Source organism: Delphinus delphis, chromosome 5, assembly GCF_949987515.2.
Source record: "Delphinus delphis chromosome 5, mDelDel1.2, whole genome shotgun sequence".
NCBI classification, from domain to species: Eukaryota; Metazoa; Chordata; class Mammalia; order Artiodactyla; family Delphinidae; genus Delphinus; species Delphinus delphis.
This window is the reverse complement of record NC_082687.1, coordinates 137,087,389-137,103,145: the sequence shown is the minus strand read 5'-3', so window position 1 is coordinate 137,103,145 and position 15,757 is coordinate 137,087,389. Positions and strand designations below refer to the sequence as shown.

General features: G+C 47.3%; 1 protein-coding gene across 1 annotated transcript in view; it reads left to right on the top strand.

Moving 5' to 3' along the window:
- The window catches only part of HTT (huntingtin), a 138,946-nt gene that overhangs the window by 21,250 nt on the left and 101,939 nt on the right, over positions 1-15,757 (top strand). The window contains exons 3-8 of the mRNA XM_060013051.2: positions 1,885-2,005; positions 6,427-6,486; positions 6,868-6,947; positions 8,611-8,749; positions 14,139-14,280; positions 15,004-15,182. Of these exons, the coding sequence (XP_059869034.1) occupies positions 1,885-2,005; positions 6,427-6,486; positions 6,868-6,947; positions 8,611-8,749; positions 14,139-14,280; positions 15,004-15,182 (721 nt within the window). The remainder of the gene's footprint in view (positions 1-1,884; positions 2,006-6,426; positions 6,487-6,867; positions 6,948-8,610; positions 8,750-14,138; positions 14,281-15,003; positions 15,183-15,757) is intronic.

Below are 15,757 nucleotides of genomic sequence, written 5' to 3'. Positions count from 1 at the left end.
GTTTTTGACTTTGTGGAGGGTCGGCGCCTCTAGCCCCTCCAAACTATCGATATAGGTGGTATCAATATTAAAAGGATAGTAAAGGAATATTATGAACTTCAGTAACTTAGATGAAACGGACAGTTTCTTGAAAGATGAACTTCTAAAGCTCTCTCAAAGAGAAGTAGATAACCTAATTAGCCCTGTATCTATTTTATTAAATTAAAATCTAAAAATCAATATTTGATTAGTAATTGGAGACCTTTTAGGCATGGTTAGCAATGGTATATAAACCTACTTTTTTCTTTTTTAAAAATTGAGATGTAATTGGCATATGGCACTGAGTTTGAGGTGCACGTGTTGGTTTGATACATTTGTATAATGCACTATGACGGCCGTAGTGTTAGCTAACACCTTTATCATGTCACATCATTATCATTTCTTTTTTTGTGTTGAGAACGGTTAAGATCTAGTCTCTTAGTAACTTTGAAGTTTAAAATACAGTATTGTTGACTATAATCACGAAGCTGTGCATTAGATCTCCAGGTTTTATTTAAGTAAACATACTTTTTCAACTGTGAATTTTATGGAGTCTCTATACAAATAAAATACTTCTGATGAAAATTTTGTGTTTGAATTGGGATGTGCTGTTAAAAAAGATTGTTATATATCCCAGTAATTTTTTCGTATTGATTGCTTGTTAAAATAATGTTTTGGATATATTGGGTTAAATGAAATATATTATTAAGATTAATTTTACCTGTTTCTCTTTATTTGTGTGTCTATTAGGAAGTATAAAATTGCACTTGTAGCTCACATTGTATTTCCATAGCACCACTTTGAGCAGCGCCTGGATGCTGTGCCAGCATCCCAGGGACCTTTCCTCTTTATTCACAGGAGTATTCCACAGAGATGAGGTCTGAAATATCGCTGAGGGGCACATTTTTTTTCTTGCTCGTACTTGTTTGTTGATCACTGCTAATGTGGTTCTTTGCTTTCTCTTAGGCTCCTGGCTCTTCTGACTCTTGGTAGGAATTGTGAGGTAGAGAGAGAGTGGGGAGGAGGCCCTTTATTTCAGAGGACTCTAGACTGAGATGTTTCAAGAATAGCAGCTTTGTCCAGGGGCTGTATTACTGCTGGCCCATCCCTCACTGTGCTGTGAAGGCAGTTTCATGCACATGGCCATGGGTCTCTCTCTCTTGGCTGTGTTTAGCCCATTGGATCACAGCTGCCTGACAGGCTCTCTCAGAGAAACTTAAAAATCATTTACAAGCATCGCCTAGATTCCAGTTCTTGAGACTGATGGAGCAACAAGAACACAGCCTGACCATGATCATGTTGAGTTTGGAACATACTGAAAGCAAGATGAAAAAGGAGTAAAGGAGTTATATTGGTATATTGATTTTCTAGGTTCTGAGAATATTGTAAGAGTAGAAGTAACTTGTTGGCAGAGGGCAGATGGCTATCTGAGATTTAAGTATCTGAAGCCGTGTCTTTTTTTCTTTTTTTTTAATTGAGTTAAAGTACGTACAAAGACAGTGTCTTTTTAAGATTTTTTGGCTAAAACTCAAACAAAATAAGATTGTCTTGCAAGTACACTTCTATTTATAAGTAATTCTTAAATTTTAGAGTAGTCTTAGATTTACAGAACAATTACGAAGATAGTATAGAGTGTTCCCATAAACTCCACATGCAGTTACGCAAATTATTGGCGTCTTACATTGCTGTGGTGCGATTTCACAATGAATCACTCAATATTGGTATACTGTTAGCCTTAACTTTTATGTAATGTCCTTTTTCTGTTCCAGAATCCCACATAGGATACCAGAAACTTCACTGTGTTTCGTCGTCATGTCTTCTGAGGTTCCTTTTGGCTGTGACAGTCTCTCTTCTTTTTTTACTTAGAAATTCTCCAGAATTTCAGAAACTTCTGGGCATTGCTATGGAACTTTTTCTGCTGTGCAGTGATGACGCAGAGTCAGATGTCAGGATGGTGGCTGACGAGTGCCTCAACAAAGTCATAAAAGTAAGAGCCCTGTGGACGGTGTTCTACGAGCTGTGACCGTTGTAGCTAAGAGAAGAAACCATGACTTAGGGTTCTTTTGTTTTGAGTAGCAAAGTCCCTTAGGACATCTGCACTGTTTCCATTTATGGCGTGTGGTTTGGAGGCTCTCTGCTGTGTGCCAGCGTGCCGGCTGCACCTGCCCCATCAGAGGGAGTGGGTTTACCCTCGTGCCTGCGCAGGGCATAGGTCAGGGGTGGGCGCTGACGGGGGCCACTGGGTGCTCTTGGGGAAAGCATCACTTTGTTGAGAAACCATGAGACCTTGAAAGGCAGGGGGACGGGGAGTGGGATCGCTTTTGGTGTCTTCGTCTCCTAAGACCTGGGTCAGGCAGTACTGTTTGCAGGTAAAGACGTGCCTTCTCTGGTAGCTGCGCTGGAGTTAGTGTGATGTGACTGGAGAGACAGGAGTTCCCAGAAAAGGTTGATGAAGCCAGAAAGCCAGAGCTACCTGGGTGGTAGGTGAGGTAAGGAGTGGGCGGGGGACACCTGTCCTCTTCGCTTACTGCTTCCCGGTGCCGAGCTAGTACCCAAGACCACTGTAGCTTTAATCCACTTTTCCCTTTTTTTGTTTTCTGCTGCCATTGAAGATAAAGTCTTTCTTCCATAATTCTTACGGTGTTGGAAAACAATCCTTGTTTTTCTCATTCTGCCATTCTCCTAGTTTGTATCCTCAACCACCCCGGGCACCTTCTTCCAGGTCACCTTTGAGTGTGTGAATGAGCCTTTTGAATTTTGTGTCTAAGCTTATATATTGTTCCCACCATAGGCTAACCGGTGCTGAGGAAGGTTCACTGACATAGTTCTTGACGCTTTCTCCAAAAACGATTTCTTGATAATGGTGAAGGAGAAAATGTATCTTGTTCCCTTCTCTGCAGGGAAGCCCTGCTAATTGGACCTTTGCAGTTTTTCCTGATTTTTCCCTTACTGTTTTGAGTTCCACCCATGGAATTGAGATAAGGCCACATCTTTTCATTTTCCTTGAAGGCTCTCTTCCTAGTAATACTTACTTGGCCAGATGAGCCAAGAACTCCAGCCTAACATAGGCTAGTTGAATATTTCCCTCCTTATTAGGATCTTGAAAACCAAAACTGTTCTTTGGAGTCTCCCCAAGGGCTTTCTCTGGAGAGTGGTCACACTTTACATTGGCCAAGAAATTGTCCTTCATTTTTCTGTCATGGGTCCAGCTTCCTCGGGAAGACGGTCACCCTTTACTCCTGCGTTAAGGAGGTGGGGCACAGGGAGGTTCTGGAGTGAAGGAGGCCTGCGCCTGAATCTGGCCTCTGCCGCCCGCTCGCTGAGCAGCTTCGGGAGATGTGCTTCATTCTGCGAGCCTCCGTCTCCTTAACCACAGAGGGAATCGGACACGGGTTTGTGGTGTGCGTGAGTGTGAGGATCAGGTGCAGTGACGTGCGTGACGGGTTAGTGTTATCCTGCCCCTTGCTGGGCCTCGGAGTGGGAAGGGGCGCTCTTACAGTGAGATTCCTGCTTCCTTAACCAGAGAGGCCGAGGGGCATGCCAGAGCCCCACTGCTCCCCGCTTTCTGGCGTGTGGATCTGTGGGCCATGCTGTCTATGCTCGGGCGCCAGCTTCCCTGCAGACCCAGGGTTCTGGCTTCTCCATTGGGAGTTGCCTGGTCTTCTCCCTCCACCTGCATTTCACGTCTCCACACGCCCCCCCCCACCCCCCCACCCCCGCAGTGTTGCAGTGGCCACGGCCATTTGACCTTGTTCTCTGCCCGGCAGTGTGTGGGTACCACTCAGGTGTGATGGGTCCACAGCACGTTTGGAGGTGGACTTTTTCACTTACACTTGCTTTTCTCTAGGCCTCAACATCCTTGCTGCTTTTTTTTATTCCCACTGGCAGGACCAGGCTAGGCTTTTTCTGATATTTCAGTTCTTGAACTCTGATCCTCAGAATCAGGAAACCTAAAGAAGTCACCACAGGTTGCCTTGGCCATGACAAGAACAGGTGAGGAGGGGAGAGAGGACAATATGGCCCCAAACACACAAACAAAGAAGGTGGTCATTTTACCTGGAGGCACATGCTGCAGAGAGAGACCTGCTCCTGTAACTGCCGTCCAACTAGCCTGGTGTGTGTGTCTGGGGGCTTGGGCCATGGCCTGGTCAGAGCTCTAGGTGCTGGCTTCTCTTCCTGGCCACCTCCCTACTGCCTTCCTATTTCCTCTGCCTTGTTTCTGGCCTCCCAGTGCAGAGGTTCCAACTTCTCATGTTGCGCCCCTGAGCGTAAGACGAGGTCAGTCTCTCAGAACCTCTTCTTTCTGCTTAAAGTCAGACATCCTGGGCTTTGGCTGTGCTCTGATGTCTGCTTCCTCAGATGCACAGGTCTTCAAGGCCAGCAGGCTGGGGATGGGGTCAGGGTCTGGCTGATGTGCTCTCACGGTGGCAGAGGAAGGACAGGCTCGGGAGAACTTGGATGGCGTTAGGCCCGGGTGTCAGGGGTGGAGAGGAACACATGGATGGTCACTTAGGAGTCAGGTCCTGGACTTGCGCCTTCTGTTTTTCAGAGTATCATTATATGCTTAGGATGAGGACCCAAGAAAATGGGGCATGCTCTGCTTTTCACTTGTGTAGCAAATGCACTGGGGATGTGCTTCAGCTGACAGCATGCTCCTGCCTTCAGATAATTTACAGTCTTGGGGAGGGGGAAGCATGTTTGTACAGGAGTGGCTTAATGCATGGTGTAAGTTCCGAGACATGCTGGCAACTCATCGTGGCGGTCAGGAAGTGGATGTGATTTCTGTCTGGCGAGGCAGAGAAGGCTTCCTGGAGGTGGTGGCTGTTAGGTGAGTGAGGAGATCAGGACCGTCTTAACCCCTGCAGACCCACCTAGGAGGGTGAACGTGTGTGCTAGCAGAGAATGGGAGGTGTTGAGGATCCATTCAAGGGGTTTGTACTTCATCTGGTAGAGGATGAAGAGGAAGAGCTCGTGAAGATCTTTAACCTGGTCAGAGGAGTGCTTTATTTAGGAAGAGTAGCCTGCGGATGCCGTGTAGCCTGCCTTGGAGTGGAAAAAGACTGTGCACCCAGAATCCCTGCGAGAGGCTGAGTAACCCGGGCAGGAGCGATGGGGGCCTTGAACCAGGGCGGCCTCTGAGGCACAGGGGGCCGCGATGGGCTGGACTTGGCTCTGTGTGTGTTCGCCTCAGTGTGAAGGTGGGGTCAGGAGCCGGGAGGGGTCAGATGGCACCTTCCCATCACCCATGACTGCGAGGGCCCGTTCAGTGCTGTTCCAGGGCCTTGGGGTTTACGTTCCTCCTGTAATAAAATAGGTTTGGTATCAGTTTATAAAACATTTATAAAGTAAAATAAAACTTTGATATGCCTTCTGGTTTTATTGGCAAAGTAGTGCTTTAATATATGTTTGTCCATTTTGGTGTGCTCATTTAAGGAATTTCAGTACACGCTGAAACAGCAGAATTAGGATTTTAGAATTTCTGAGACATTATTTGGAACCTCCCAGAAAGTGACCCTGGTTTGATTCTCAAACTTGCTGAACCTCCGTGAGTTTTACTAAGACCAGCTTGGTTTATAGACATCACATGCTGTACATCTTAGGAAAGGAGGAGGGATTTTCTGTGGAGGCTTGGTTACGTCTTTCTGCTCTTCTTGTGGACGAGACATTGGCAATACTGTTTTGGAAGATAGGGTTCCCATGGCCGAGAGCAGGGCACAGAAGTCTCTCCTTTCTGTCTTGAGAAGCCGCCTCCAACGGGGACTTTGTGTCACTGGCGGTGGTTGCCATCAACCATTCTTACTGGGTTGAAATTGGCTGTGTGGCCATCTTTTGTTTTAGCCCATAAGTGAGCAGAAGGGTCAAGAAATGGCTCTGAGGAGCCTATGGTTCCAACAGGTTCGGAGCGTTGCTGCTCCCTGGGGAGCACCCGTGCATCACTGGTGGACCAGACCTTTGGAAAGGACTTGGGCTTCTGCGTGGAGAGGAGTATTCCCACGCCAGAGCTAGGGGCTCTGATCTGGGATGTCCACCCACCGCCCTGCTGGCCCTGCAGACTCCAGGGCATTGCTAGTGTTGGATCGTCCAACAGAATGTGCTTTAATTGAATGTAAGAGCTTTAGAATGAGTTTGAACTATCTACCATTTAATTTTGATACTGTGTAGCATTTGATTGTAATGAAAGTTAAATTTTTTCCTTCCATTTTTAAAATTAAAGTGAATGACCTGTATCTAGTCTGTTTGGTAACTTCCTGCATACATATGCTTCTTTCTTAAAGAATAGGTTCTTAGTTTAGTTGCTATTATATTCTACTTTGCCCCCAAATTGAAATTTTAGCTGCCTTTTCGCTTTCTTTAGAATTGCTAGTAGAATGTGTCTTCCGTGAACAAATCTCTTGTATTTTGTTGTAGGCTTTGATGGATTCTAATCTTCCGAGGTTACAGTTGGAACTCTATAAGGAAATTAAAAAGGTAGGCTTTTGTTTTCCATCATTGAAAAAGTGCTACTGATTCACTGTGTTGAGCAGTGTAGTATGTGAAATTTTATCTTTTATTTGATAAGGAAATAAATGCTGTTTGGTAAAGTAGACTTTATTGTTTTACTTTTCTTCAAAAGGTTGCTCCTCATTATTTATTAGATGGGATGGGAACTAACATGGTAGTTTTAAAAAATATCTTTATAATTGCCTCCCATTAGACCTTAACATTACAAAAGTAGTTACACATTTAAATGGCCTTTTCTCTAAAAATAGAAATTAGCAATGAAAAAAATGCTTTTGTTTATTTGAAGTCCTCTTGGTGACTCGTGTCTGCGACTCTTCAATGTAACACGCTGCTTCTTAAATCCCTCAGAACGGCGCTCCTCGGAGCCTGCGCGCTGCCCTGTGGAGGTTTGCCGAGCTGGCTCACCTCGTTCGGCCTCAGAAATGCAGGTAAAGTGGACACTCTGGGTTATTACTATTATTATTATTTTGGGTGGGGGGCCAGCTACGGTGGATTCTTGCCATCTTGGCTCAAATGTCATTTCTCTGAAGGTCTTCCCTGTCCACTCTGTCTGAAGCTGCCCACCTCTGCCTCTCCAGCTGCAGTACAGGTTGTCCTGATCCTTTTCCTGCGTAAAACTTACGGCCCTCAGGAATACTGTCGCACACTTCATCAGCGTGCTTGTTCGTTTTCTATCCCACCCTCCCCCGAGAGCTGTAGGAGATGTACGTCTCAGGACAGTGGGGGCATCCCTGTCTGGTCCCTGCTGCAGCCCAACACTGATAACGGCGTCTGCACGTGGTACTTGCCAAAAAGATACTTGCCAGGTGGTTGAAGGTTGAGTACTACCTCATTGTTGCTTACTCTAGGGATTATAGAAAACTATGCCTTTGTCTATTATGTGGGTTAAAAATATGAGTGTTAAACTGTGAATAAAGTTTTGACTGATTGAACCAATTGTATCTTAATGGATTGAAAAACAAAAGAAGGGCCACAGTTTTCAACTCCTTCCTTCTCTCCTTCACTGGCAAGACGTGCTGACATCCATGGAGCCCTTGGCTCTGTCCCCGAGGAACTGGTGGAGTGGCAGAAACCCTCTCTTTTACTATGAAACAGTGATCCGTTCCACTGAGCCTGACTGTAATAAGGTCTTACATGACTGCACACATACAGTCACTAAGGACATTTCTTTTTATATAACCTTTTTCTTTTACTATCCTTGTTTTGAAAACTTTGTTGTATTTCTAAAGCAACACATCCCTAGTTCTCCACGTAGAAGCCAAAGTGACCTTAAAAAACTATGATTGGGTCATGTCATTCCTTTACTTAAACTCTTTACTCATTTCCCAGAGCTGTTCAGATAAATCCAGACTCCTTACCAAGGCCCAGGGAGATCTGGCCCCCAGTGGCCCCCGTCACCTCAGACACTCCGTTGACTCATTGGCCTGACTTTGAAAAGTTGGGCATGTCTTCCTTCTGATGTCTGGTTTGTTTTCCCTTGGGTCATCTCCTTAGAAGGGCCCGCCTCCCTCCCTGTACAGTCCCAGGGGTGCACCTGCTTGCTGCCCGTCTCTGCCACTAGAGGACGCCGCCGTCGCCACCAAGTTCTTGTCCCGTGGCCTCGGCTTATCTGTCCTGTGACTGCTCCTCTCCAGTCCTGCGTGGTCTGCTACTTCTCTGTAGAGGGCCAGGCTTCTCTCTAAGGCCCTGTTCAGGTCAATGCTTAGAAAAAATTTTGTAATGCTCCCTTTTCAAGAAAGCTTTATTCTTATTTCTTAATTTACTTTTTAAATGGTGTTTTCTTATATTATCTGTTATTTTCTCATTTAGAATCTGATTATTTTAATAACTATTATAATTTACTGCAAAGAATTTTTAAAACAAGCTTTTGAGAGTCGTGTGTGTGACTAGAGGAGAAACAAAGGATGAGAGCCTCCCAGCATCTGGGCTTCATCTGCCTTTAGTCTTCTAGCAGAGGTTTGTTTACCTTCCAGGAAGGACTCTCCTGCATGTAAAAACTGGTTTTTCCCTAACAGACGCTGAACTAATCGCTTGTGTTTCTCATTAAGGTAGGCCCTGGAAGAGTAATTAGTGTCCCTCTCACATGTGCAGGCCTTACTTGGTAAACCTTTTGCCTTGCCTGACGCGCACAAGCAAGAGACCCGAGGAGTCTGTCCAGGAGACCTTGGCTGCGGCTGTCCCTAAGATTATGGCTTCTTTTGGCAATTTTGCAAACGACAATGAAATTAAGGTATGACTGCTGCCTCAGGTCACAAGCGTGGGAGTTGGGCTTTTGCGCAGGCAGGCATTTGAGAGTACTTCTCGAGGTAGGCTGTGCTTCATAGTTTAGATTAAAACCTTTTGAGCTCTTTGGAGGCACACTGAGAGTTTCTTTCCACTTCTGCTTTCTTACTGTCGGGTGAAAAGAGGAATAGGGAGATGGTTTATAGATGCAAAATCCAAAGGTATTTTGCCAGAGCAGACTGGTTTTGGGGTATGAGATTGACTGCTTAGCCTGGCTGGAGAAAGGCCACCGTCCCTGGACTGCAGGCAGGAGAAAGCTCACCGATGACGCCTTGTGCGTACGAGTGCCCTGCGGCCGTTGGGAACCACTTCCTGTTTGTTTTTGCCCCAACCAGCAACCTTCAAACCCTCTTTAGTGTTTTGTCTATAATGTCCAGAAATCATGACCCTGTCACATGGTCTGAGGATTACAGATTCTTGACTTCATCCTTTTAGTGGGTCAGTCCTGTGTTAGTGTTTTTCTTGGTATTTCCCTCCACATTTCTAAATAACTTGCTTATACTGCTGGTTTTGGATTTTTTAATTTTTTACAATGGAAAAGATGAATTCAACTCTAACCCTTCTTCCCTCTTTTTACTACAGTTATATCAGTATTCAGTGTGTACGTTATTATGCCTAATAGTCACAGCTAGTTATGTTCTGTGCTGTGGTTATGTTTCTGTGTATAACTCTTTGGTATTTCCGGAGTCAGTAATTGCCTCTTTTTCATTTGCTTATTATTCTTTGGCAATTTCCGTCTTGTCACACCTCGCACCAGCGCTGTGTGTCTCACTTCAGTTGTGCACATGATGGGTAGTTTCCTGGACCCGTTTCCTCCACTGGGGTCGTCCTGGGCTCTGCAGCTGCTGCTCCAGCCTGGTCAGGGCGCCCCTTAGGTCTGTCGCACGGTCATGTCTTGGCTCCCCTGTCCGATGCCTGATTCCTGGCTGCCCTGTCTTTGTCTCTGTAGGCTTACTCCTGGAGAGGGGGCTTCCTGAGAAAGGCTGACTGGCAAGTAAATCGTTTGAAATTCTGCATTAGTGAAAATGCCTTGATTTCTCCCTCACGCTTGGCTGGGCGTAGAGTTCTGGGGTGGAAATCGTCTTCCCTTAGGAATGTACAGGCTTTGCCCCTTTATCTCATAGTCTCCAGCGGGGCATCCGAGAAGTCGAATGACCTGATCTCTTCGCCTCTGAATGTGTCCTTCTCTAGAAGGCTTTTGCTGTTCTGTGTAGGGGGGAGTGCTGGGTGCTTGATAGACCTTTTAATTTGGAACGTTCCAGCCTTCAGTTCTGGGAGTTGTCCTTATACTTCTCTGACAATTTCCCCCCTTTATTTTCTCCGTGCTGTCTTTCTGAAATTCGTTAGTTAGCTGTTGGTCCTCCTGGACTGATGCACATTTGTACTATCTTTTGTTTCTATTTTCCACGTCTCTTTTCTGTACTTTGCTAGGAGATGTCCACCTCAGACTCTTCTCTGGAATTTTTGTTCCTGCTGTGGCATTAATTTCTAAGAGCTTTCTCGTGTTCAGAATGGTCATGTTTTCTGGCACCCTCTTCTTGTTTCATGAATACACTCTCTTATCTTTCTGAGGATACTGATTATAGTTTCTTGACGACTTCCTTTGACCTCCACGTTGTGTCTTTCTTCTCACTTCCTCTGTTCTATTTCCTGTCTTTCTCTTTTATGTCAGCAGTTGTCCGCATAGATTTGAGTGAGCCCCTAAAAAGCTTATTGGAAGCAAGTGTGTGGCAAGCTTTGTCCCCTGGTGGACTTCCTCAGGTAATGGGTAGTGAACCTGCTTTTCCACTGTGGGTCTTTAAATGTCAGTGTCAGTAAGTCTTTTCCTCTTGGGCCAGTCAATATCTCTAAAGAAAAATCCCTCATTCTCCTGCTTGGAGGCATCAGCCCAGCTGCATTTGTCCTGGGACCCTTGGATGGAAGGGTGCTGACAGTCTCACTGGTGAGAATGCAGACTTCTTCTTCATTTCTGTTTTCTGTCTGTGCCTCGTGCCTGTCCTCAGCTGTGGCAGCATCTCTGGGGATTCCCTGTCTCTGCGGGAGACAGGGAAGTGAAGACCACATCCCGGGCTGCCTGGGTGGGAGCGGGGCTTGGCAGTTTACCCAAGGAGCTGTTAGATGAGCAGCTGTTTCGTCCCCACATCCACGCCACTTTCAGATGTCTCTGGTACTCCTAAGCCTGAGCTTTTCTTGGATTTCTGTGGCTTGAGTGAGCTTGCCTTTGGTTGGTGGCTTTCAGTCCTTCTCCCCAGCTCCCAAAAAGGCTTGCGTGGGAACTTCTGCCTGAGGGCTGCAAATCAGTCCGTTACCACTTGTTTACTTTCTAGCTTCCAGAAATTTGCTAATGCCTCTAGTCTGCGCTTGTCCCTGTTCTGTTCTTTTTGTCCTTGTAAGTTTATGCTTTTTAAACCTTGTACATGTGATTCTGGTGGGATGTCTGGGAAGTAGAGGTTCACGTGTCCAGTACAGCATGTTTGATCAGAAGTTTCCTAACAGGAGCCCTGCGGCGTTATTCTCAGGCTTGCCTGTTAAATATTGAGACTCCCGAGCCTTTTATTTGACTGGTGTATAATGTACATACAAGAAGCATGTAAATCATACATGTACTCCTTGATGAGTGGTCACAAAGCGAATCTGCCCTCACGGCCACTGCCTAGGCCTGGACATATGGAGCATCACCGGCACCCGGGAGCCTCCGCCCCCTCTCCCTGTCACTACTCCCTCCTTCCTCCACAGGGCTGATCACTGACCTGGCTGCTAATGTCATAGGGTCTGTTTTTAAATTGTAAATATGTAGGCCCATACAGTATGTATTCTTTTCGTCTGGTTTCTTTTGCTCAGCACTAAGCTCGTGAGATTCTCCCACGTCACTGCGTGTGTCACTAGATCCTGTGGTTTTCCGGAGCTGTGTAGCGTTCCCTTGGATGAATGTGCTCCAGCTCATCATTTTACCGCAGCTGGACCTTGGGTCGTTCGTAGTATTGGCCGTCGCGAGCGTTGCTGCTGTGCCTGTCCTTGTACGTGTCTCTTGGAGCACAGGTTGTGATAGCTAGAAACGGAGATTGTGGGGTGTGTATACGCCACCTTCGGTAGATGCCTCCAAGCAGCTTTTCTCAGTGGCTGCACGAGCTCACACCTCATCAGCGGTGTGTGCGAATTCCGGCAGCCCCTGGCCTCGCGGAATTGGAATTTTGGTCGTTGTAAGTTTAGCCGTCCGCTGAGTGTGTTCTGGAGTCACAGTTTGGTTTAATTTCCATTTCCACTCCCTAAGTACTCTGACCCTGAAGTGGAATGAAGTACTCTTAAATGTATGTCCTGCCTGTGTTTAGAGAAGTGGAGCTATCTGCCCTGTAGTCTAGCGCACTTCCTCCGCTTATGAGAAGAGCTTTAAAGGATGGTCTAGGTAACCTCCGGCCAGCAGCCTGCTACAGGGCATTCTTGGGATTGTGGGACTTAGAGCCAAGGAAGCCCCCTCGAGCTCTCGTTCCATTTTACTATTATTCCAAACTTTAAGTTCGCCGTGGGCTGACTCTTCATAGTAATGTTTAGCTTTCATTCTGCTTAGAAGTGTGGACTAATATAGGATGATTCTTTATTTACCGTTTCAGTGATATGTGTGTTGTGTGTGTGTGTGTGTGTGTGTGTGTGTGTGTTCTCACTCAAAGGAGTTCTTTAAAATGTATCTTTCCTTGAAGCTAAAAAAGTTTGTCAGAGATAAGTTGACTGGTTTCTCTGGGTATTGTCTCTGGGGAGAAACTGGAGGCCACAATCCACTAGGGGTGTCCTGTGGCCGGGGGTCTGGTCCTCCACCTCTCTGGTTCCAGAGGTCTAATCTGTGAATTCACTGAGCGTTGATGAGCCTCTGAGAACCAGTTTATGCCAACACGCAGTTAGGGAGAAGCTTGTTTAAGTCAGATGCCAGGCTGTTAATTGGCTGCTCCTTTGCCGATGGTTAGACTCCCCGGTAGGGCCCCAGTGGTGTCGCTGACTTGCCCAGCGAGGCTCCGTACACGCCCAGCAGTAGCTGGGCCAAATCATCGCTCAGAGCATAGCTTAGAATGATGGGAAGTAGACGTTCTTAAGTAACATAGTCACCAGACTCCTGCAGCTGGATGGTCACCCCCTGTCATTCTTTGGATATTTTTGTGAAGACTTAAACGGTCATCGTTAGCAATATAGCACCCCTCGAATTATAGCACCCCTCCTTTGGGTTTTCTTGGAGGCACGGTAACAAGTCTTATTCTCTGATTTCTTAGGAAACTAGCTGTGAGGAGTGTGTGGTCTCAGCTCAGTTACGCTGCACACGTCTTCCAGACCTGGGACTGTCTCTTGGTGGCATCAGCAGCACGTTTACAAGCCGTCGTTCAGGCTGGGACCTTGCTGTGATTGGCTAGCACTTTTCTCCTGGACTTCATTATTTACTGTGTGTGGTTTTGTTGTTTTTTTGTGGTACGCGGGCCTCTCACTGTTGTGGCCTCTCCCGTTGCGGAGCACAGGCTCAGCGGCCATGGCTCACGGGCCCAGCTGCCCCGCGGCATGTGGGATTCTCCCGTCCCGGATCGGGGCATGAACTCATGTCCCCTGCATCGGCAGGCGGACTCTCAACCACTGCGCCACCAGGGAAGCCCTGCATTTATTTTACATAGTGTTATTCACTGACCCTGGCCCCAACTATTGTAGGGACACCTTTTCTAGAAGTGAAGGCTTTCACTCTCGTGTAGGGACGTAGATGCTGAGCAAGTCCCTACTCAGTTTATAAGGAAATAAATCGACTACATAGTTGCAAACTGCTCTGAAATATCCCAGATTTGGTGTGCTTCCTTTCAGCTCTAGGAAGGTCTCAAATTGTTAGTACTTTATACTCTGCAAGAATTTGGAGCAAGTTATGCTTTTTGAAATACATGATGGTTTCTTTTTCTTTTTTTTAAAAAAATAAATTTATTTATTTTATTTTATTTATCTTTGGCTGCGTTGGGTCTTTGTTGCTGCGTGCGGGCTTTCTCTAGTTGCAGCGAGCAGGGCCTACTCTTCGTTGCGGTGTGCGGGCTTCTCATTGCAGTGGCTTCTCTTGTTATGGAGCGCGGGCTTTAGACACGCAGGCTTCAGTAGTTGTGGCTCGCGGGCTCAGTAGTTGTGGCTCGCGGGCTCTAGAGCGCAGGCTCAGTAGTTGTGGCGCATGGGCTTAGTTGCTCGCGGCATGTGGGGTCTTTCCGGACCAGGGCTCGAACCCGTGTCCCCTGCATTGGCAGGCGGATTCTTAACCACTGCACCAGGGAAGCCCATGATGAGTTTCACAGGAGCTTCGTCTTCTGTCTACTTGGACTTTGCTTCCACAGGTTCTGTTAAAGGCTTTCATAGCGAATCTGAAGTGCAGCTCTCCTACCGTGCGGCGGACGGCGGCCGGCTCGGCGGTGAGCATCTGCCAGCACTCCAGGAGGACGCAGTACTTTTACAGCTGGCTGCTCAGTGTGCTCTTAGGTAAGGCGTAGGCCTGTTAGTGAGTCTCCCCGTGGGGGGTGGTCACTAGCGTTTACTTGAGACAGGCCTGCGAAATTCTTTAAAATCAGGCAGCCCCTCGGCTTCTGGACCGGGCCCTTTAGCTCTGGCCGGCTGGTAAATGTGAATGAGCCCCTGTGGGGTCTGGGTGAGGGTTCCAAGAAGGCTCCTCCCCCTCGATGCAGCGGTGCGGATGCGGCCAGGCCCTCGGACAGCTGGCGGGGCCGTGGGCGGGAGCCTTCCCGGGCCTGGCCCTCTGGCAGCACACCGTACCACCTCTGCAGAGACCCTGAGTGCCGGGAGTCCCCGTGGCCGGAAATTGAGGCTCAGGTCCCTGTGAGGGGCCTCTCTGGAGGGCTGTAGGCCCGGTGAAGGCTTCTCCTCTACTGTGGGCAATTGTGGAAATCCGTGCTGGCAGGTGCTGCCGGGAGCACACGGACGGACAGTCGACGTGAAAGAGCTGCGGGGCTTTCAGAGGCAGTGAAACTCGCTCACTGCAGGGCCTCGCTGAGCTGAGGCTTTAAATGTTGCCCCTTAGAGCCACTCCTGGATTTTGGCCGCTACCGTGATGTTTGTGCCATCTGTTTCCCTCCCTGCCAGCCTCATGATACGGTTCTGCTTTGGATCTCTTCCTGTGAACAAAGGAAGCCACGAGTCTCCCAGCAGTGAATCCGATGTGACTGAATCTTGTTGCTGCCTTTGTAGGTTTGCTGGTTCCCGTGGAGGAGGAACGCTCCGCCCTTCTGATTCTCGGAGTGCTGCTCACATTGAGGTATTTGGTGCCCTTGCTGCAGCAGCAGGTCAAGGACACGAGCCTGAAAGGCAGCTTTGGGGTGACGCGGAAAGAGATGGAGGTCTCCCCCTCGACGGAGCAGCTCGTCCAGGTGGGCGTCCCGCGCTTTACTCTAGTGCTTGTGCGCACGTGACCCACGTTCGGAGACTCAGCTAATTTGGAAGAGAAGTGGCAGAGCCGAGGCTTAAGAGTGTGCACTCTGGAGCCAGACCCCGTGGTTCAGATCCTAGGTCATGACCCCGGCTACTCCACCTGTGTGTGGTAGTGATGTCAGATAAAAATGAAGGCGTCCCTTTACAAGGTCACCGAGGGTACTGTTTACGTGGACCTGCTCGAAGCAAACCCCAACCATCGTATTATTTTACTGCAACTATTTCATATGTGTCCTTATAGATGAGGACTCTTTTTTAAAAATTTTAATGACAATGCCCTTGTCATACCTAAAAAAAAGAACACTTTCTTAACATCAAATACCCACGTATCCCCTGTCAGTTTGTTCTTCTGCTCTTTGGAATCAGTACCCAAATAAGATTGGTTGATAAGGATTGTGATTCTCTTTGATCTGATGGTTGCCTTCTATCCCTATTTTTCCCTTAGAGTTCATTTTTTGAAGAAACAATCATTTTTTGATTGTCCTGTGGAACTCCCGGCAATCTGATTTTTTAT